The 23,898-nt window shown below is 43.4% G+C and overlaps 1 protein-coding gene across 1 annotated transcript in view; it reads left to right on the forward strand.

Annotated features, from left to right (window-relative positions):
- Window positions 1-23,898, forward strand: part of LOC126136758 (delta and Notch-like epidermal growth factor-related receptor) — a gene marked incomplete at its 5' end in the record, with an annotated part of 583,816 nt that overhangs the window by 192,779 nt on the left and 367,139 nt on the right. Inside the window, one exon of the mRNA XM_049915208.1 lies at window positions 14,262-14,473. Within this exon, the coding sequence (XP_049771165.1) occupies window positions 14,262-14,473 (212 nt within the window). The remainder of the gene's footprint in view (window positions 1-14,261; window positions 14,474-23,898) is intronic.

Genomic DNA, 23,898 nt, shown 5'->3' on the forward strand with positions numbered 1-23,898 from the left:
ACAAGAAGAGAATAGAAGCTTTCGAAGTGTGGAGCTACAGAAGAATGCTGAAGATTAGATGGGTAGATCACATAACTAATGAGGAGGTATTGAATAGAATTGAAGAGAAGAGAAATTTGTGGCACAACTTGACTAGAAGAAGGGATCAGTTAGTAGGGCATATTCTGAAGCATCAAGGGATCACCAATTTAGTATTGGAGGGCAGCTTGGAGGGTAAAAATCGTAGAGGGAGACCAAGAGATGAATACACTAAACAGATTCAGAAGGCTGTAGGTTGCAGTAGGTACTGGTAGATGAAGAAGCTTGCACAGGATAGAGTAGCATGGAAAGCTGCACCAAATCAGTCTCTGGACTGAAGACCACAACAACAACAACAACAACAATTCCAGCGGAGTTAGTCCTTGTTTCTACCGTGAGGGGGCAGTATGCCCATTCTATGGTAACCGTATCTCCTGTAAACATTGCATTACCTTCGCTGTGTGACATTACGAAATTTGTGTTCCTTAAGGATGGTTCGGCCAACAATAACGTACGATCAGAGGCTTCATATAGTCACTCTATTGGAGCAGGGGAATGAGACAGGTGCACGTTGCAGGAAATATCGCTGTGAGTCAAAGTGCTGTCTCTAGAATCTGGAACAAGTGTCTGGCGACAAGATCATTTGAGAATCGTCAGAGAAATGGCCTTGAACGAAAAACAACATCAAGTGTGCAGAATCAATATCTGTGTGTAACAGCAATCAGAAACCCTCAATACTGAGCGAGGTGGCGCAGTGGACTCGCATTCGGGAGGACGACGGTTGAAACCCGCGTCTGGCCATCCTGGTTTAGGTTTTCCGTGATTTCCCTAGTAGCTCCAGACAAATGACGAAATGGTTCCTTTGAAAGGGTACGGCTGACTTCCTTCCCTTTCCTTCCCTAAGCCGTTGGGACCGATGACCTCGCTGTTCGGTACCCTCCATCAGATCAACCAACCAAGCCCTCAACGCACTGCGACAGATCCACAGCGGCAGTTCCAAACAGCTACAGAAGTGCAGGTGTCAACATAAAAGAAACGAAATATGCCTCATGATCAGGGATTAAGAGTTAGAAGACCTCTCATGCCTTCTTTCCTAAATCGAGTTCGGAGAGGGTCTCATGCCATATGGACTCTAAAGGACTCTTTGTAGACTAGACAGCAGCTGGATATACCGCTGTTTTCTGATAAGATTGTCAGTCTCCACTCTCACATTACTGATATTCGTGTGCGGGGCAACGAGGACAACGCTTACAACCCCTTTGTATCACAGACCGCCTCCTCTATCAAGGCGCTTCAGTCAAATTTTCGGGTGGCATCATGTATGGGCGGAGGACACCCCTTGTGCCAATATGTAGGAGAATGTCTTACGTGAAGTATTCGGACGACATCCATGCACGCCTTGTGGCTCCATTTGGTGAACTTATTGGAGCGGGATTCACATTGATGGACGGCATTACGCGCCCTCATCGCCACAATCTTGCGAACACCTTCCTATTAGAGCATAAAATCAGTCGGATGGAATGACCTCTCCTTCTCCCAGCTGCATTGGGAATGCATGGACCATGCTATAACGAGCAGTTTGCAATCGTCCTGTTCCACCAGAGACCCTACAGGGCATAGGACATCATAGCTGTCACTGTGCAGGAATTCCACAGGCTAATTTGCGCAATTTGACAAACAGTATGCCTAACTGGATTCAGAAGTGTCTCTAGTTACGAGTGCCAAGCGGCTCATAAGCAATGCTTTACTCAAGATGACAGTGAGAAGAAATTGTAGTGTTTGAAGTGGAATCTTCTGTCCGGTCTGTATTTTTTTTATGTTTGTCTAGAGTAAATGTGTTTATCTTCTTTTTCCTTTGTTTTCAACTTGGGAATCACATAGCCAACCGCTAACATAAAGTGCTGGATTTTGGTGACGGCCTTCCCCAGTGTAGTGTCTTGTTTCGATAGTCAGGTGCTTACCGACGTCATATTCTAGGACGTCACAGGAAAATTTGCAATAAATATTGCTATGGGGAGGCAGATGGATAGTGGCTCAATGGTAGGTTACTGCCTGTGCTTCTTTGGCAGGTGACTGATAGACAATATCTAATAGTCAGCTTGTAACCATGGGTAGTGTTTTCTGCAGCGAGAGGTTGATACCATACTGAGTTTCTCTTGTGGCCACTTGTTTATTTTGCTGAAACCTTGTTACGTGGAACTACTGGCTGGGGAAAACACGCAGCCCGTTGGTCTGGTACCGCTGGCAGGCAGGATGTAGCCAAGTTGCAGCCATCCTTCCTGTTCATGCTGTTAGGGCGTTTAATTATTTCAGTAGCCTCTTTCACAATGACGTGGCAAAAGTCATGGAGTACCTCCTTACATCGTATCAGACCACCTTTTCCCTGCGTATTGCAGCAACTCGACGTGGCATGGACTCAACAAGTCCTTGGGAGACCCCTGCAGAAATATTGAGCCATGTTGCCTCTAGAGTCGTCCATAATTGGGAAAGTGTTTCTGGTGCGGGATTTTGTGAACAAAGTGAACTCTCGATTATTATTATTATTCTGGATTTACAATGTGAGTACATTTTTCCAGCACCTATTCTAGATTACAGTAAGTCACTAATTATTGTTCTCCACTCTTCTCTATTTGTCCATAAATCTTCAGGAATGTTGTTCTTCCTCATTGCTGACTGAACTCCCTGTTTCCATGTATCAGGTGGTCGTCCCCTTTTTCTTCTTCCAATTGGTACCCAGTCGATTATGCATTTTGGTAGCCTTTCCTGTTCCATTCGTCTGATGTGTTCATACCATTTAAGTTGTTTGTGCTCGATGAAATCAATAATTGAATTTTTACATTTCATCTTGTCTCTGATTACTTCATTTCTTATTCTTTCTCGTCTTGATATTCTTGCTGAACGTCTCGAGAAATCCATTTCTGTGGCTAATAATTTTGATTTCAGTTGCCATTTTGTTGTCCACACTTCTGAACCATATGTAATAATGCTCCTAACTATTGTTTTAAAAATCCTTATTTTGTTATCACTTGTTATGTGTTTGTCCCAGAGAATTCCATTCAATAAAGAGATTGTCGTCTTTCCAGAATTTATTCTTGATCTAATTTCTTTGTCCTGTTTCCCATCATTTGTAATTTTCACACCTAAATATTTATATTCCTCAGTAGCTGTTATTGTTCCCATCCCTTCTTCTAATATTAAGTCTCCATTCACTCCACCAATTACCATGTACTTTGTTTTATTCATGTTTACATTTAGACCTGATTTTTTATATTCTTGAATCAATTTTCTGGTCATATACTCTATGTCCTCATAGTCTTGGGCTATAATCAGTTGGTCATCTGCAAATTGTAACGAGTATATTGTTCTATCATTTATTGGTATTCCCATAGCGTGACATTTTTTCTTCCAATTCTGTAAAGTTACTTCTGTATATATTTTATACAATGTAGGTGAGATGCTACATCCTTGACGTAATCCTTTTGTGACTTGGAATCCATGTGATAGATATTTACCAATTTTTATTTTTGAAATGGAATTGTTATATAAATTTTGAATTGCTCTCTCTCGATTATGTCCCAAAATATTAGATGGGCCAAACCATTCGTTAGTTTGTTCAGAATGTTCTTCAAAACAATCGCGAACTATTGAGGCCCAGTGACTTGGCGCATTGTAATCCACAAAAATTCGATTATTGTTTCGGAACCTGGAGTCTATGAATGGCTGTCAATGGCCTCCAAGTAGCCGAACACAACCATTTTCAGTCAATAATCATTCAGTTGGACCAGGGGACGGAGTCCGTTTCATGTAAACATAGCCCACATAACTATGGAGTCGCCACCACCTTGCAGAGGGCCTTGTTGACATCTTGGGTCCATGGCCTCTCGAACTCTACCATCCTCTCTTACCAACTTAAGTCGGAACTCGTCTGATCACGTCACGGTTTTTCAGTCGTTTATACCTTGTGTACGTGATACTTCCGCCACCTGTATATGTGGATATATTTGTCACCTCAGTGCACTTTCACCGCGCGGGATTAGCCGAGTGGTGTAAGGCGCTACAGTCATGGTCTGTGCGGCTGGTCCCGGCGGAGGTTCGAGTCCTCCCTCGGTCATGGGTGTGTGTGTGTGTGTTTGTCCTTAGGATAATTTAGGTTAAGTAGTGTGTAAGCTTAGGGACTGATGACCTTGGCAATTAAGTCCCATAAGATTTCACACACATTTTTTTCAGTGCACTTTTCCTTTCCGCATTCATGAGTGCCGAGGAAGCATGCGTATATCTTGGAAGTTAAGTGATCTGCCACAGTCCTGGTGGCGTTCACCTACAGCTCATCTGTTGTGTTGACGTTGTGAATGAAAGAATGTTTGCAGATGGATTAGGAACGTGACGGGCACAGAATAGGTTAAACAAGTGAGAAAGCCATAATGCTGGTTTTGTTATAACTGCCACTTGCACGGTTTGTTCAATATGAACACCGGAGACGTGGCTGAGATAATGTACGCTCCAGATTTGCACCTAACGGTCAAAGCTGGAAGTATTTTTTTTACAGCGTCAATCGGTTCCGCATTAATGCTAGTCTATCAAGTTTACGTGTCATATGATAATTATAGCGCTGTACTTTAATTATAGTCACCAACTTTGAGTAAAATGCATAAATTTGTTGTGGAAACTATACATGAATAGGTATAATTTTAACCTGAAAATACTGCCCTGAAACACAATGTTTTTAAACAATATCACACGAAAAATTATTTATGCTAAGTAAGTATTCATTGGAGAAAAGCTTTTACTTTGTGGACCACTGAAAATACCTAAAAAGCCTGAATGAAAGGTGATTGCTTAACAAAAATGCTAATTTGCAGCTGACAGGTAAAACACATCTATATCTGCAAGCTAAACAGCGTAATTACTTGTATTTCCCTTTCGGTTGTATCGAAACTTTTCATTCTCAATCGATGCTCTCTATTTATTAATTTAAATCCTTACCAGAGAATGATTAATATGAAATGACATACAATTTGGCGATATGAGACTAATCGGTGATTTTTTATTCTTAGTTTTCATAATGATTGGCGATGGATGTGACTAAGGATAGCATTTTATTTTCGACTGCTTAGATATTATATCCGAAGTCTATGTGGGACATGGGGATGATCAACTGGAAAGAAATGATGATTTTTTCATTTGTTTGCTTCCATCCCTAACACATACACACACACACACACACACACACACACACACACACACACGCACACACACATATATATATATATATATATATATATATATATATATATATATATATATATATATATATATAATGTTCATGTGTATGTTCAATATCTCCACCTAAGACAATGAAACAATTTTAAACAAATTTGGTACCCACGACCTACTGTCTAGAAAGAAATAGTGTGGTGTTATCTCTTTTGGGTAGTGGTGGGGATGGCAACGGAGTGGAGCAGAAGATGGATAGAGAAAGTGGGGAGCAAATAGAGAGGAGGGAAGGAGATAAACAGAGAAAGAGGGGGAAAACAGATGAAAGACAAAGGTGAGAGGAGGAGATAGAAGTGTGGGAGGAGGAGGGAGTGGAGGACTGAAAGAGAAAATGGACAGCTAGATGGTGGAGGATGGAACATGTAGAAGGCAAGTGGAGCTTCGATAGGGCTAGTGGGCAGGTGGATAAGGAAAAAGGGTGTGAGGAGGAAACTGGAAGGGGAAGAGGGTGTGGTATAGAAGAAGGAGAGAGAGTTTGGATGCTGGTGGAAGTGGGAGAGATTGTGGTGTGGCAGCTGGAAGATGGACAGGATGTGAAGAGGAAAGTGAGAAAGGCACAATGTGTGATGAAGCAGGTGGAAGAGGGGAGAGAGAAATACAAGGAGGAATATAGATTTTGGGAGAGGTGACACAAGTATATGTGCATTCGTACGAGGGTGAAGGTGTGGATAAGAAGCCAGTATAGAAATGAATAAAAAACTGAAATGCCGTTTTCATGTACACCCGTGCTGGTGCAAGCATTTCGATCTCACTGGAAAGGCTAAGAAAAGTTGACATGTGCGATAAATTCTCTGCACTTTTTATTTCAGGACAATTTAATTCAGATGCAGCTTTCTTTTTAGTTAATGTGTGACACGGCACTGTAGCTGGGGAGAGAGTCGATGGCGTGATACTGGTGTCGACGGTATGTGTGACTATCTGATCAATATTCATCTCGTAATGAAAGAGACACCAATCTAAACGTCACTGCGGGATGGAGCGCTACGGAATTTAGCAACGGACAAAATCGCAAGGGGCGGCAAAAAGCTGACAAGTCTTCCTCTTTTTCTCTCTTCCTTTTTCTCCTTCCGCTTAAATTGTGAATATGCAGATGAGTCGCTGAATATTTATTCGAACACGGGAGCGTGGTGGTTCGCGCGAATGAATGCTGAAGCGCCACTGCTGTAGCAACGCAGAACTACACGCGAGCCCTAACGTGCGCAGCGGGACGGTATTTATCCAATTTTCTGGGTCTCCAGTTACGGCGACTGAGCCAGCCGTGAGTGAGCTTAGTCGCGCTCTGACAGGCTCCCTCCAGAAGCCCCTACTACCCCTCTAACAGCCACTATTTCTCCCCTCCCCTGCCCCCCTCCGCACACACCCATCACAGACACCACCTTCTAACCTTTCTGTGAAAGCTGCTCATTCCAGGCCGGTTCTAGAATAGGACGATCATCACTGGTGCGGAAAAACACTTAAAACTCGGCGCGCCGTACTTTATCCGGATTACACCGTTTCAGTAATTAAACCTGCTTATTTTCTTGGGCGGGCACTCAAGTCTAAGCCGTGAAAAACGCACGGGGTTATCTGTGTTCAGGGCTTCCGACTGAAGCGCTCACCACGAGACGAGCCACTCGGAGGAAATTATCTATCTTCTGCTTCCATTTACGTTTCGTAATTACATTTTCCGTGGTTGCTGTTGGGAGTCCACAAAGGCCACATTGCTTGAGTCTGCTTTCACGTGGCTTTGCACAGCGCAGTTACAGAAGTATTTAGGAACTGGAAATGAGGATACGATCTCCGGCAGCAGGAAGTTCTACATCTACATCTGGATCTACATCATTATCCATACATTAGAAGCAGCCTTGCGGTGTGTGGTACAGTGTGTTTCTGGTACCACAAACGGATCTCCCTTCTCCATTCCATTTGCGAATGACGCTTGGGAAGGATGATTGTCTGTAAAAATTAGTGTGAGCTCTAACTTCTGTGATCTTCTCGTCATTTCAAGAGGCATACGTGGGAGGGATAAATATGTTACTCCGGTTTTCCAGGAGGATACGCTCTCGGAATGTCAACTGTGAACTTCTCTGTAACGCAGAACGCCTCTCTTGTAGTGTATGCCTTCGAAGCTTGCTAACACTTGTGCACAGACCGAAGGAACCCGTAACCAATCACGCCGCTCGTCTTTGGAACTTCTCTACCTGCTCTATGAACCCGTTCTTCTAAGAAGAGACCCACAATGATGAACAGGCAAAATATTTTTGTGAGGTAAAAACTTTAAAATTTTTAATTTTTTGTGCAGGAAAAATACAAAAAGCATGTATAAAAATCCAAAAATATATTGTTTCAATATTAGAAACCTTTAAATAAGAAAAGTGAAAGACTTATTTTAAAAATGACTCACCAAGCATCCTGATGCAGTGGTGGATTTAGACAACTCGTTGTTGCAGTGAACCACGAAAACTTTCACCAAGATTTCCATCATAAGTCGATGCCAGTTGTCTCGAAACAATGCACGATACCTGGAGAAGGACCTCTCAACATCACACGATGATTGTCTTGTATTTTTCAACAAACTGGAACACTCATTTTCAGTTTCACCATCGTCTGCCTCCCCTTCCAAAACCTTTGTAAGTTTACACTTAGAATGAGACCCACCATTATCTTGTGAAACATACTTTCAATTTGCTGTTTCATAACTTCCACTTTTGGAACTTCGAATGAATGGATTTTTTTTGTCATCGTCACGCAATTCATTAACTGCCTCAGTTAAGCTGGTTGGTGTTTCTAAATTTTTTATAGAGTGAAACAAAGAAAAACAAAAAAACAAATTTGCAAATAAATAAGAAAGCTCATTTTTAATGTACTGCGGTTGACGAAATTCTGAAGAATTTAAACTGAAGAAGTGTCACCCTTATTTAATCCATCAATCATCGATTTTAAATTTTCAAAATTATTCGAACAATACTCTGTTGCTTCCAGCCACGGCCCCCGTCGACGAACTACGGTGTAGGTGGATGTGTAAGATTTGGATATTTGGCTCTCAACAAATCAGTTCTTGTCGGTGCTTTCACAACAGCCTGTTCGCCGTTTGAGATGAATTTGTCCACTTTGGGAGACAATGTATCTATCTGCTCACATGCTCTGTGTAAACCATGTACTATACAAGTTACGTGTATAATGTCTGGGTGCAGAAAGACCTCCGGCTACATTTTTCATTTATGTTACAAAATTAGTAAGCAAGAGGAAAACATTATCAAATTTCTCCTCTATCGTATATATATAAAAAAATAGAAAAAAATACTGCAGAGATTCATTGAATAAGCGAGCCATTGCCACATCATCCGATGCTAATATCTCTTTACTTGACACTAGAAAACACCTCTTGGAGACTATTTCAACATTTTATGGAACACCTATTATATTTCCCACTTTCTTACCGGTAGAGGCTGATGATTCTTCAGTGCTTAAGCAGATTTTCAAACTTTTTTTAAATTTTAACGTTTTTCTCTGATCTTTCCTCGCATTTTCTGGTAGCAGGCAGGCACATACTATTTTATTAATATTGATTCTAGTGTTTCAGAATATCGTGAGAAAATTTCTGAGCGCTGGAAATCTCAATTTATGTAAAGGAATATCACACGAAAGAAAAGTATAAATCTGCAAAATATTCGGAGCTTTTCAAAACTAGGGTACGTAGAGAATTGTACGTGAAGCGGCTATTCTGTGTTAACTGCCTGCTAAATGCTGCAAGACTTTATACCGCTGGTCTGCATTTACTGATTTCTCACATTTTGAGAGAATAGAACTCTAACATTACTTGTCAAGCTGGCATTAAATTCGACAACATATTGTTGCAAACCAGAGCGAACACTTTACTTCGCTTTCGTCATTACATCGCCAGTCACTCCACATAAGATGTTGTTCCATAAAAACGCTATGCTTTAAACAAGACGAGGGCAACGATTTAAGACTGTTGAGTACATTGCCTCAGCCGTCCACATGAGAAATAAGGGATTTCGCGTTGCGATAGCAAGGCAGCGCCTGCAGTGCAAATCACTCACAACGCAATACATTTACGACTGAAGATCATTGAAACTACATCATCATAATGTGACAAGACACGAGATTTTTTTGTAAAATTTAAACATTATTCCAAAGAAAAGTGACAAATTACGTGCTTTTTTGGAATTATTTAAAATATGAGACAACGTCATGTATCCATGGACCCTGCGTGTCAGCAGGGAACTGTTAAAGCTAGTGAAGGTTCTGTAATGGTGTGGGGAGTGTGCAGTTGGAGTGATATGGGACCTCTCGTACGTCTAGATACGACTCTGACAGGTGACACGTACTATCCTGTCTGATCACCTGCATCCATTGATGTCCATTATGCATTCCGACGGACTTGGGTAATTTCTGCAGGACAATGCACCACGCGACACGTCCAGAATTGTTACAGAGTGGCTGCAGGAACACTCATCTAAGTTTAAACACTTCTGCTGGTCACCAATCTCACCAGACATGAACATTATTGAGCGTGTATGGGATGCCCTGCGACGTGCTGTTAAAAAGAGATCTCCACCACCTCGTACTTTTACGATGGACGGGCCTGCAGTATTCATGGTGTCAGTTGCCCCCATCATTATTTCAGGCATTGTATTGTACTGTATTGTAATGCATATTGACTAGGGTCCTAGAAACGACGGAGAGGCTCCGTCCCCGCCGCAACCCCAGTGGTCCACAACCCCATGACGACCACAACAGTCTACTTCACCCCTCCGCCGCCCCACACCGAACCCAGGGTTATTGTGCGATTCGGCCCCCGGTGGACACCCCCAGGGAACGTCTCACACCAGACGAGTGTAACCCATATGTTTGCGTGGTAGAGTAATGGTGGTGTGCGCAGCAATCGCCGACATAGTGTAGCTGATGCGGAACAGGGGGAACCAGCCCGCATTCGCCGAGAAAGATGGAAAACCGCCTGAAAACCATCCACAGACTGGCCGGCTCACCGATCCTCGACACAAGTCCGCCTGCCAGATACGTGCCAGGGACCAGGCGCTCCTTCCCACTTTGGAAAGCGGTGCGTTAGATCGCTCGGCTAACTGGGCGGGCTATTTCAGGCATTAGTGGGGGGGGGGCATGCCATGTCGTGTTGCGGCAATTCTGCGTGCTCGCGGGGGCCCTACACGGTATTAGGCAGGTGTAAGGGTTTGTTTGGCTCTTCAGTGTAATAAGGGGAAACCAAAAGCTGTATTTTTCTGATAAGCGACATGTAGTCAGCGTGAGAGGAGCGGGGCTTTTTCTTTTTGTAAGACAGTGCCAGCAGGTAGCGACACACGCGCGGGGTGCCGTAAACCCGACCGCTAAGCGGATTCACTCTCTGTAGCGTGGCCGGCGCTACAGAAGGATGCAGAAATTATTCTGCACATTATTACTTCCATATTAAGCAATATTAGCGAGTTATACTGCTAAATATTGTCCCTTTAGTAGTTAAAAAGCATTCCTTTCCCTGCTATGTAATGTTAAAAAATAGTTCGATTACCCGCGATTGCCGGCTTAGTGGCCGAGCGGTTCTAGGCTCTACAGTCTGGAACCGCACAACCAGTACGGTCGCAGGTTCGAATCCTGCTTCGGGCACGGATGTGTGTGATGTCCTTAGGTTTGTTAGGTTTAAGTAGTTCTAAGTTGTAGGGGACTGATGACCTCAGAAGTTAAGTCCCATAGTGCTCAGAGCCATTTTTTACAGGCGATTCGGACATTTAAAGTACCTGGTGATCAAACAGTCCGTATAAATTTGAAAACTGAATAAATCGCGGAATAATGTAGATAGAGAGGTACAAATTGACACACATGCTTGGAATGACACGGGGTTGTATTAGAACCAAAAAAATACAAAAGTTCAAAAAATATCCGACAGATGACGCTTCATCTGATCAGAATAGCAATAATTAGCATAACAAAGTAAGACAAAGCAAAGTTGATGTTCTTTACAGGAAATGCTCAATATGTCCACCATCATTGCTCAACAATAGCTGTAGTCGAGGAATAATGTTGTGAACAGCACTGTAAAACATGTCCGGAGTTATGGTGAGGCATTGGCGTCGGATGTTGTCTTTCGGCATCCCTAGAGATGTTGGTCGTACACGATTCACTTGCGACTTCAGGTAACCCCAAAGCCAATAATAGCACGGACTGATGTCTGGGGACCTGGGAGGCCAAGCATGACGAAAGTGGCGGCTGAGCACACGATCATCACCAAACGACGCGAGCAAGATATCTTCACGCGTCTAGCAATATGGGGTGGAGCGCCATCCTGCATGAACATCGTACGTTCCAGCAGGTGTTTATCAGCCAGGCTGGGGATGATGCGATTCTGTAACATATCGGCGTACCTCTCACCCGTCACGGTAGCAGTTACATAACCAGAATCACGCATTTTCTAGAAGAAAAAAGGCCCGATAACGGTAGATGTGGTAAATCCAACCCATACTGGACTTTCTCGTCGTGCAATGGAGTTTCCACGACAGTTCTAGGATTTTCGGTAACCCAAATTCTGCAGTTGTGGGCGTTGACAGACCCTCGGAGCGTGAAATGAGCTTCGTTGGTCCACAACACGTTACTCAACCAATCGTCATCTTCCGCCATCTCATAAACGCCCACACCGCAAATGCCATCCGCTTCACTAAATCGCCAGGTAACAGTTCATGATGCCGATGGATTTTGTACGGATAGCATCTGAGGGTACGCCTAAGTGTCAGCCAAACAGTAGTGTATGGACTGCCGGTGCGACGTGCGACTGCAGGAGCGCTGACATCCCCGTGTATAGACGAAACCGCTACAGTCTCCATTTCTTCCTGAACTGTCTCAGCAGCATTACGCCTTGTGCTCGGTCGGCCACTACGGGGTCTATCGTCTAAATAACCCGTGGCTTCGAACTTCGAAACCATTCTCGCCACAGCTGCATTTGTCAACGGACCTTTACGTGTTCGAATCCGCTTCCTATGGCGATAGGATCGTAACGCTGAACTAGCACATTCCCCATTCTGATAATATAGCTTCACTAAAAGCGCCTTTTCAGGTAACGTCAACATGGTGCGACTGCTGGCGCATCTGATTCTCTCTTTTTTTTCTTTATTGTTATTTTTAAACCCGTGCAAACAGGCAGGCTGTCAGAGGGAGCTGGCGGAAGCCACCTTGGAAGAGGGTGAGGAGGGTGGAGAGATGGAGACCGGGTGGGACGTGGGAATACAGGCGCGGCAACGGGCGGGGGTGGGAGAGGATGGGGGAGACAAGCGGGTGAGGAGGATCGAGTTTTCGGGAGGTGTACAGGATCCGTATCCGGTCAAGGAAAAGGAGGTGAGGGAATGGAATGAGGTCGTATAGGATCCGCGTGGGGGAGGGTGACGGATGCGATAGGCGAGGTGGAGAGCATGGCGTTCCTTTTATACAGGCAGGCTGTCAGCAGCATGTTACGCTGCTCTTCAGCCATAGAATATACAAAGAAACAACAGAAACAATACACATAAGTTACATATCAGTGGGTAATAAACCAGTAGACACATAAAGACAAACACGGAGCCGTTCACACTCGACGATAATCCACACTACAAACTGTTGACACGACGCACAAACACTGAAGATGTCGATGGCACAGGTGAACGATGGAGTGCGACGGTGAACACTGAACACTAAACACTAAACACGACGGCACATACGAGACACTGATGGCGATGATCTCCGGCGCGCGAATGTCCACGTAGCGTGTGCGAGTCCGGGGACCTGCCAAGAGGGGAAGAAGGGTGAGGGGGGAGAGTTGGGAACATAGATGTCAATGGCTGAGGAGATGGGAGGAGGAGTAGAGGTACAGGGGAGGGGAAGCCCGGGGAAGGAGTGGGGAGAAATGGAGGAGGGAGGGAAGGGGGAGAGAAGGGAAGGAAGGTACCCAAAGGAGCAAACACAGGAAGAGGGAGGGAGGGAGGATCAAAGTTGGTAGGAGGGGTAGATGGAGGGGAGGAGGGCATCATCAGGGAGAGGGAGCTGGCGGAAGCCACCTTGGAAGAGGGTGAGGAGGGTGGAGAGATGGAGACCGGGTGGGACGTGGGAATACAGGCGCGGCAACGGGCGGGGGTGGGAGAGGATGGGGGAGACAAGCGGGTGAGGAGGATCGAGTTTTCGGGAGGTGTACAGGATCCGTATCCGGTCAAGGAAAAGGAGGTGAGGGAATGGAATGAGGTCGTATAGGATCCGCGTGGGGGAGGGTGACGGATGCGATAGGCGAGGTGGAGAGCATGGCGTTCAAGGATCTGAAGGGATTTGTAAAAGGAAGGGGGGGGGGGCGGAGATCCAGGCAGGATGGGCGTAACAGAGGATAGGGCGGATGAGGGATTTATAGGTGTGGAGCACGGTGGAGGGGTCCAGACCCCACGTACGGCTTGAGGAGACGGAGTCGGGAGCGTGCCTTGGCTTGTATTGTCCGGAGATTGGGGGGGGGGGGGGGGGTCCAGGAGAGGCGACGGTCGAGGGTGACGTCAAGGTACTTAAGGGTGGGGGTGAGGGCGATAGGACGGCCGTAGGTGGTGAGATAGAAATCAAGGAGGCGGAAGGAAGGGGTGGTTTTGCCTACAATTCTGATTCTCTCTCTCATTCAGCTCCTTTTATACACAATTGACACGCGCAGTCACTCACGTTTTGGTGTCCAGTGCCATCTGTCGGACATTTTGTGAACTTTATTATGTTTTTGTTTTGGTTGTAATAAAACCCCATATCATTCCAAGCATGTGTGTCAATTTCTACCTCTCTATATACATTATTCCGTGGTTCATTAAGTTTTCAAATTTATACTGACTTTTTGATCACCCTGTATATTGTTTCAATATATTAAAAGCATTAGACCTATCTTTTTCCCCACACTCTTCCCATTCATAGTGATGGAGAGGGATAAAACTACAGTACAGTGAGTGAGTGTGGTTTCCTTTGTGTGCCGGCAGGTGACGCCCGACTGCGAGGGCGAGGAGGTGGAGGAGGGCGGCGACTGCGCGCCCGTCTCCGTCAGCTGGGAGGGCGGCGCCGAGCTGCAGAGCGGCGACGTGCTGCTGGTGCGCATCGACGATACCAGGCTGGTGGCCGGCCGACAGGACAGCGCCAGGACCCGGCCGGGGCACCTGCCCGGAGACCGCTACGGCCCGCCGCAGGACGACAGGTAGCGCGCACCGGGCTAGTCTAGCGCGGCGCCTGCAGCCGCTCTGCACTCGGCGCCCGTAGAGAGCCTGCATTGGGAGAGACTGGCCAACCGGAAGATACGGCTGCCATTTTTCTGCCAAACTACGGGTGGGACTTTAGAATGCCCAGTAGTGGAGAAGTGGAGTACACACTCACCGAATCAAAAGCACAAGACAATATCGCGAAATCATTCGTTAAACGACTTTCTTTACAGCTATAATATACTCATAGTAACCTACTACGTACAGCACAGGGAAAGTTGATACAGTGGCTGTAAAAATTATTCGTTACTTGCATTTATCTACTTTAAAGTTCATTTACTAGACATATTGCAATGAAAGTAACGTAAATAATAAAATATATAGTGTACAGCATTTGATTTGTATCGGAAGTGCATAACGCCAAAGATTTAACGTACCTGGATTATGTCAGATGAATGATTGTCGTAAGCAGTTGTTTACTTGTGACATGCAAAAAGTGTGAGACGTATTAGTACTTCTTGTCACTTCTTCAAACTTCTGCCGCGCGGGATTAGCCGAGCGGTCTCAGGCGCTGCAGTCTTGGTCCCAGCGGAGGTTCGAGTCCTCCCTCGGGCATGTGTGTGTGTTTGTCCTTAGGATAATTTAGGTTAGGGACTGATGGCCTTAGCACTTAAGTCCCATAAGATTTCACACACATTTGAACTTTTTTTTGAAACTTTTTGCATGTCAAAAGTAAACAACTGCTTACGACTTTCTTTCACACACACATACACTATATATATATATATATATATATATATATATATATATATATATATATATATACACTGAATACCTCTCGTAGATAACAAACGAAAAAGATTACAAAAATCCCTTCTACTCCACAGTAACTAGGCCTATTAAAAACTGTCTTCAAGAGTACCTACAATTATTTACTACGAATAATGTTTCAGCAACCACGACAACTGCGGAAAACGTGCTTACAACTTTCCTGCGTCAACAGTCAGGCAATAATACTGAAACCAAAATAATGCCTAGTGTACTGAATCGGAACGAAATAAAGTTTGAGTCCGCATCTCGTGGTCGTGCGGTAGCGTTCTCGGGTTCCCGGGTTCGATTCACGGCGGGGTCAGGGATTTTCTCTGCCTCGTGATGACTGGGTGTTGTGTGATGTCCTTAGGTTAGTTAGGTTTAAGTAGTTCTAAGTTCTAGGGGACTGATGACCATAGATGTTAAGTCCCATAGTGCTCAGAGCCATTTGAACCAAATACAGTTTGACGCTATAAAGTCGAATGAGCATGGCACAACAATTACAGGAACTTTCCGTTTCCAGCAAGGAGTGTCAGATATTGGCTTCAGAAAAGCTTGTGATGCTCCCAGTATGCACGAACTGTTAAAGATATAAGAGCTTAAAGAACGATATACAACGAAATCGAACATGCATGCACAACGCATAACAAGTCTCTCAATAATTCAAATACCTTTTAATCGTTTCCAAAAGTCCTCTGAACTTCAATTCAACTCAAAAGCACGGCGAACATAGGAAGCGCGAGAGACGTTTGGCACCATTTTTCTGCCAAAACTAATCAACCAATCACGGGCAACTTCGCTTATGGCCACTCTCTCTGTATACAGGCTCTCTAGGCGCCCGTTGGCCGTAGCGCCACTAGCGGGAGCCCTCGGAACTACGGCTCAGCGTGTAACTGTGAAAGGCGCCTACAACCTTCCTCTGTAATGGTGAGAAACCCTCGGGCTCGGCAACGTTTCAAACAGCAAGGAATCATCGACACATACGAAAGGAAGACCAGTGCTCAGAAGCTAACACGTTAGGTGTACAGTGGGCTAGTGGTGTAACGTTAGCATCAAATTACATCACAATTCTGCCCAACGGCACCGTGAATGTGACACAAGATAGGAAGGTATTTACATCCCCTCTTACCCACATTTAAATCGTTATTTTGATGTCTCTGTCAGGACCGCGAGCCCACCGTTGAAACCCCACGCTTGAGCTCAGCGACAGTTCAAACTTCAAGTTGTCAACATGTGCGAAAAAAAGACCACAACTCAGAATTTTATGTGACGTGTAATTTGGGTTGATGATGTCACATTGATACCAAATTTTACCACAATATTCAGCCATGGACGTGTCACAAGCACTCTTACCCATATTTCACCCCTCCTTTGGCGTCTCTGCGATTTAGTCAGTACCGTGACGCCTGGTGTTGGATTTACGTGCTTTTCTTATGGATGGCCAGGGAGAACATTTCCGACTCACTGTTGCTCAAAATCAATACAGAAACGCTTGGAGGGGTGTAATCAATCTCCTATCAGTGGAACATTTCCAGACTGTCAAAAATATGTTGAAGTTAAGCGTCTTTACAAGAAGGGGTATAAAGAGGTACCATCAAACTATCAACCAATTTCGCTTTTGCCAGCTTTTTCAAAAATAGTTGAAAAGGTTGTGTTCCAGTGTCTCCTTAAGCAACTGAGTAAAAATAATATATTGTCCAATTCACAGTTTGGATTTCTTAAGGGTTCTGATGTAGAGAAAAATATTTACACTTACAGTGAGAATCTACTTAATTCATTAGATAATGGATTAGATTCTACTGGCATTTTATGTAACCTGTCAAAAGCCTTTGACTGTGTGAATCACAGCATTCTCTTAAGTAAATTAGAATATTATGGTGTTACCGGCAATGTTGCGAAATGGTTTGTGCCTGCTGGGCTGTGCAGTAAGCAGTCAGTCTTCATCTGACTGGTAATTAACTACATGTAGTGTTCCTCAAGTTTCCATCTTGGGTCCATTGCTTTTTCTTGTGTACATCAATGTCCTCTCGTCTATTACATTACCAGATGCTAAGTTTGTTTTGCTTGCAGATGATACAAACATTGCAATAAGTAGCAAGTTAAGTACAGATTTAGAAATAGCTGCTAATCAAATTTTCACTGACATTAATAAATGGCTTAAAGCTAATTCACTGTCATTAAACTTTAAGAAGACCCAGTACATGCAGTTCAGAATCTGTAAGAGATTACCTTCCACCACATGTATAACATATGAAGACAGGCAGATCGAAGAGGTTAACAGTGTTAAACTTCTGGGATTAAAACTTGATAATGAATTCAGTGGGGAAGGGCATACTACAGAATTGCTTTAGCGCCTAAACGAGTCTGTTTTTGCAATGGGAATGATGACAGATGTAGGAGATATAAAGATAAAAAAATTGCATACTTTGCTTACTTTCATTCTATTATGTCATATGGGATAATATTCTGGGGTAACTCATCAAACTCAGCAAAATTTTTAGGATACAAAAGCGTGTAATAAGAATCATTTGTGGTGTAAATTCAAGAACATCTTGTGGAAACCTGTTCAACTAACTTTGTATTCTAACCATTGATTCTCAGTATATTTATTCCTTAATGAAATTTATTGCAAGTAATGTGTCTCTATTTCCAACCAATAGCTCAATACGTAGTATCAATACTAGGAATAAGAACAATCTACATAAAGACCTGAAATCCCTTACCTTGGTCCAAAAAGGGGTCCAATATTCAGGAACACACATTTTCAATAAATTGCCAGTAGTTATTAAAAACTTGGTTTCAGATAAAGCACAGTTTAAACAGAGTTTGAAAGGCTTTTTGATAACTCCTTTTACTCTATAGATGAGTATGTTAACAGAGACTGCTAAGCCAGCTTAAGTAAATGTGTCTATCCCATTTCAGTTTTGATATCACTTGGTCTCAACAATCAAGATTAGGTATTTTGTTTATATAAATTTATTGATAGTGCATAACAATGTTTCATTCTGACAGAGTGCTAATTCTGTAAATATTAGCTGTTCCAGTTTATCACATTGTAATCACCTACTTCGAGAATCACTTGACAAATGATCAGGGTAGCAACTATTATATTCAAATGTTTTATGTTATATTTTCTGACATGTTCCACACCCAGGAGAATCATCTCATTTTTTTGGGTCTATGGAAGGAAAACTGAATCTAATCTAATCTAATCCCATAAAGGGGTTCAATGAAACGATCAGATCCTTTGCAGCGTCGATTCCCACACATTTCGCGGTCGAAATCGACAGTTTGCTGCAACAGGAGGACTTTCTTGATAACCCTCTACACTACTCAAGTCCCCTGACAGTTCAGCCATATTGTAAGAACATCGTTGCCAGCAACACCATTTAACGTGATCGCTCCCCTTAGGAGTGCATTGCGAGTGCAATGTTTGCTCTGGAAATAGGGGATGGAACCACTAGGGACCATTCCAAACAATTCGGCTTAATTTGAACGTGATTCCAAGCAGCAAGTGGTGTTTATGCTTTTTCCATCCCTCCTGTTCCTCAGATTCTAGTGATCACAGAGGGGCTGTGACACAGACACACGCATGAATAAAGCTACTAAATTTCCTTCCCCTCCCCCCCCCCCAGATGGGCAGTTCCTCCGTGCCACCCACCCACCTTTGCTGTGCACTTTACAAATATTCTTGAACAGAGACGACCTATGTCGAAATATTAAACTTTTGCAGACAGTCAACCCCTGGGACACCCTTCTGATTCTGTATCGCCTACTATCAGGAACAAGACTAGCAGTGGAACCTGCCAGGATGCACCTAACACTCTCGTTACAAGTTCCATCTCTACAAATATATCTTTAAAGTCCTCGGCAAAGCTGGATATGTGGCACTGAGCTTTTGCTGAACTGGTGGTCCCAGGGGACTCTTTGTCGTTTTATTCACGCAGTTGTCTATGTAGCACCCCTTCGCGATCAGTAACTGGAGAACTAAAAATATGCAGACTTTTCTGCTTCGGCCACGTTAGGTTTACGTCAAATGATTTTCGACGGTCCCAGATGCTTGCCCCCTTTACATCAGAGCAAAAATTACGTTCACACTGCACAACAAATGGTGCACACACGTTCACTGGCGTTACAGCCCCATGATGTCCTTAGAGTACGGCTGAATCGTCCATTGGTGTCAAAAGTATCAACTCTTCAAGAACGTCTTCCTGTTGCCTACAGGTATTACACTGCAAACTGTCGATTCAGAGCGCGAGGTGTGTGGGAAGCGAGGGAGTGAATTCATTGACGCCCTTTATGCATCGTCCCGAGACCTATATCTGTCGATTCTGAGCGGCGGTGGGTCTGAAATGTTTTCCTCGGCCGTCCATAAGAAAACAATTGGCTTCGCGATTCTGACTACATCTCAGAGACGTCATTAGAAGTGGTCAATTATAGGTAACAGGGGTTGTGACGACCTTCTCATAGTCTGACGCGTCCACATGCTGAATTGAAGTGAAATTTGGCGCGAATGTGACATCATCATCTCAATTTACGTTTCACATGAACTTCTGAGATTTTTCTAGCATGTGTCAACATCTTGCTGTTTGAACTATCGCCGAGCCCAAGAGTGAGGTCGCAGGTCGCCACCTTTACACCATACAGAGGAAGGTTGTACACACCTTTGAGCTACATTTCAAATTTATTCGTCTTAGTGCGAGATAACTGCGGAGTTTCGAAAAAATTTTAATTTAATTTTGTTGCATAGTATAGAAACTGAAACTACTAATACTGTTATGTCTATTAGGAGGTCTGAATTATCTTACTAGATTGCGTTACGCTCAACTACAAGTCCTGGTATCGTTGAAATTATTAGCTGATAAAGTAGAGCACTACACTACCTACAAAACTATAGGTTTATATTCATTCTTATTCTACTTCATACTTCTTAAGGTTGAACAAGAGAGTTGTAGAAGGTTACACAAAGTTGATACAAGAATAAGGGAAAACAAAATCATTAATGTAGTCCCCTTAAACACAACTGGTACAGTGCATCATAATCTCGCGCATGGGGAGCGCAAGGAGGAACAAGTGCCTCCTGTGTATAAGAAGGATAAAACAATAGACTAGCAACATTATAGACCAGTATCCTGAACATCAGTTTGCTGCAAAATTCTCGAAAACATTTTCAGTTGGAATATAACAAAATTTCCTTGAAACGGAAAAGATTCTGTTCGCAAATCAGCATGCGTTTAGAAAACATCACAGGGTATCCTGCGAAACATGAATGGAGGACAACAGGCAGATTCCGTGAAAGACTGGTTTGATGCAGCTCTCCATGCTACTCTATCCTGGGCTAGCCCCCTCAGTTTTGGAAATTTGTGGTAAGTTCATATGGGACCAAACTGCTGAGGTCATCGGTCCCTAAACTTATGCACTGCTGCATCTAACTTAAACTAACTTACGCTAAGGACAACACTCACACCCATGCCCTAGGGAGGACTCGAACCTCCTACGCGGACCGTGACAAGGGGCTTCATACCGCGTGGCTACCCCGCGCGGCGCTAGTCCCTTCATCTCCAGTAACTACTGCAACCTACATCCCTCTGAAACTGCTTACTGCATTCATCTCTCGGTCTCCCTCTACTATTTTTACCACCCTCCCCCCCCCCACGCTTCCCTCCAATACTAAATTGGTGATCCCTTGATGGCTCAGAACGTATTGTATCAACCGATCCCTTCTTCCAGTCAAGTTGTGCCACAAATTCCTCCTCTCCCCAATTCGACTCGGTATCTCCTCATTAGTTACGCGATCTACCCATCTGATCTTCAGCATTCTTTTGTAGCACCACATTTCAAAAGCTTGTAGTCTCTTCCTGTCTAAACTGCTTATCGTCCACATTTCACGTCTGTGCGCCTACACTCCATATAAATACTTTCAGAAAAGCCCTCCTTATACTTAAATCTACACGCGATGTCAACAAATGTCTCTTCTCCAGAAACGCTTTCCTTGCCATTACCAGTCAACCTTTTATATTCTTTCTACTTCGGCCATCATCAGTTATTTTGATGCCCAAATAGCAAAACTCATTTACTACTTTAAGTACCTCATTTCCTGATCTAATTCTCCCAGCAACACCCGATTTAATTCGACTACATTCCATTGTCCTCGTTTTGCCTTTGTTGATGTTAAGTTAGAAAATTGTAATTTCTCGATGTGTCGCAGGTGGAATATGAAGTGCGCTGTTTTGGCGGCTGTCCGTGTAGTGGTAAATCTGTTGCAGTCATGGAATGGCTTAAAGTTTGATGCCGCGGTATTTGTTTCGGGCAAGTGACACAGATATTGTTCTGTTTGTCAGACTGAGTATTTGGTTACTAGTTTACACAATGTATGCGACCGTTTGACACAGAATTGTGTGCCCCAGAGTGTCTGGTTCACTGGACGTGTCACAGGCGTCTGTCAGAATCACGTGTTTGTCTGTAGGTTTTTCATTGGTCGCTATCGTCCTGTTAATGACTTAGCATCACGTACTGCGAAGTTCCGGTGAGAAGAAACGCCCCGAGACATTTTGCTATACGGCGTTGCACCAGTACGGCGGAAGTTTTGACTGAATGGTCTGACAGCATCGTATAGCTTCTTTACAGCTTCCACTCTGGGATTTAGGGCTGTTCCTGTGTGTAGTGTTGTTGCAAGAAGCCGAGTTTATATAAAATCTTCGTTTGCTCGTTGGGTCCTGTTTGTACGTGTGAGACTGGCCGGGTTGTTTTTTATGAGTCTAGAAGTCCTGTGTATCATCACAGCAGTGCATTTTGACGTAAAGTCGATCAATCCGAGACGTCCTCCTGGTATCATAGTGCATATTGTGCCCGTAATTTTTGATTGAGTCACTTACATCTCAAGTGGTGCAACTTAATTTCCTCCTGTTTTTGAGATAGGGGCGAGATCGTGTTCAGAAAGTGGCATTTTGTTAATAGAGAAAATGGCGTAATTTTTAACTCGCACAGCAACCTCATCGATAGTGCTACAAGTTTCTGTGTTAAATATCCCGAAACAAATTACTCCACTCGCGTTGTAAAAGGCTTTATGTGTCCATGCCACATTACGCAAGAGACCGCTTATCTTGTAGCTTGTTCCAGTTGCTCGGACAGGTCTAGAATGAGTCATGTACCACGATTTTTCGAGTGAAAATAATTTTATTAGATTTACTTTTTTCTCAATGGCAGGGTTCCTGATGCGTTTGCTTTAGTTAGCGCTCTGGTAAAATACACTATTGTTCGCTTGTTGTGAATTGCGATTCCTTGAATGTTGGCTTGGACGTGTGCTCCAAGGACTTTATGTTTCTCGTTTATTACGAATCAAAGCCGCTTCTAATTGCGATGTCGCTATGGGTATGTCTCTAGCAATGTGAGTTGTTTTCAACGACCTGCACTGTGGAGGATACACGCAAGGCTAACCAAAACGCACTGTACATGGCCAACTTTTGGTCCAAGACAACACAGTCTAAAGCAACAATTAGCAGGGTAAATTATATGTTGGCATGGAGGCTGTTCAAGTGTCTTAGAAGTCACCGAGCTGTTCCTCCCTATGGCTCCACAGAAGTGCAGAGATGTACTGACGAAGTTTCTTGTCATTGTCAACCAGAGATACGGGATCTCTTGTAAATTTTTTATTAATGACAGTGACTGAAAATCAATGATTGCAAATGGAATCTTCTTCATTTGGGTTGATTACTAGTTTCGCCTAACACAGTAGCCATCTTCAGATGATAAAACATTCTCGATTAGTGTTGGTGCCTCTATGGCTTCACATATCGTTATAATCTTTCTTAAAATGACAACATTCATACATGACATAATTAAAATAGCTTTATATCGTTCGTGGCCAGTGCAATTGAGTAATGGTCATAAAACAAAGATGTTATGCCGTTAAACCTTTGTAAGTGACACAGTCAATATTCACATTTACCACGTTATAGCAACATATAAATGATCTCTGTTACGAAATTATGTAAATACTGATTGTGTCAGTTGCCAAGAGCTAACCGTGAAACGCCTCTGTTTTATGACCATCGTTCCATTACATCGGCAATGAATGATGAAAAGCTCTTTTTAACTATGTCATATATGGAAGTTGTCATTTTAACAAAGATGTGTGAAGCCATAGCGGCACAAACACTAATGTGCAACCTTTACTTCAAGTGCTTTCAATCCCTAACATAAATTAAAAAAAAATTGTATTGAAGTTAACGGTGAGATATTCCAATATTTAAATTTATTGCGAAATGTTGAACAGCTGTAGAGGTGAATGTGTTAATACACGTATTTTTCAATTTATATTTTGTAAAATGCATGTTTTAATGTTTACTAACTCTTGTACTTGTGTAAACCTGACAGTGTATAGAATAATACAGAATGTAAGTAACAACGTACATTATATTTGTTCTATCTCGGAAGCCATTCGGCTCTTTTGCTTCAAATGATTGTTCCTGTCGTATCTGTGAATAATGAACATTCTTCCTGGGACGCCCTGCACATTTGGTGCGTTTTACTTTTTCATTCATTGTATGACAGCTGTGATACTTCTGATACGGATGACTAAATGAAGAAATGAATTAATCACAATAGTTTCTGC

Source organism: Schistocerca cancellata, chromosome 1 (assembly GCF_023864275.1).
Source record: "Schistocerca cancellata isolate TAMUIC-IGC-003103 chromosome 1, iqSchCanc2.1, whole genome shotgun sequence".
NCBI classification, from domain to species: Eukaryota; Metazoa; Arthropoda; class Insecta; order Orthoptera; family Acrididae; genus Schistocerca; species Schistocerca cancellata.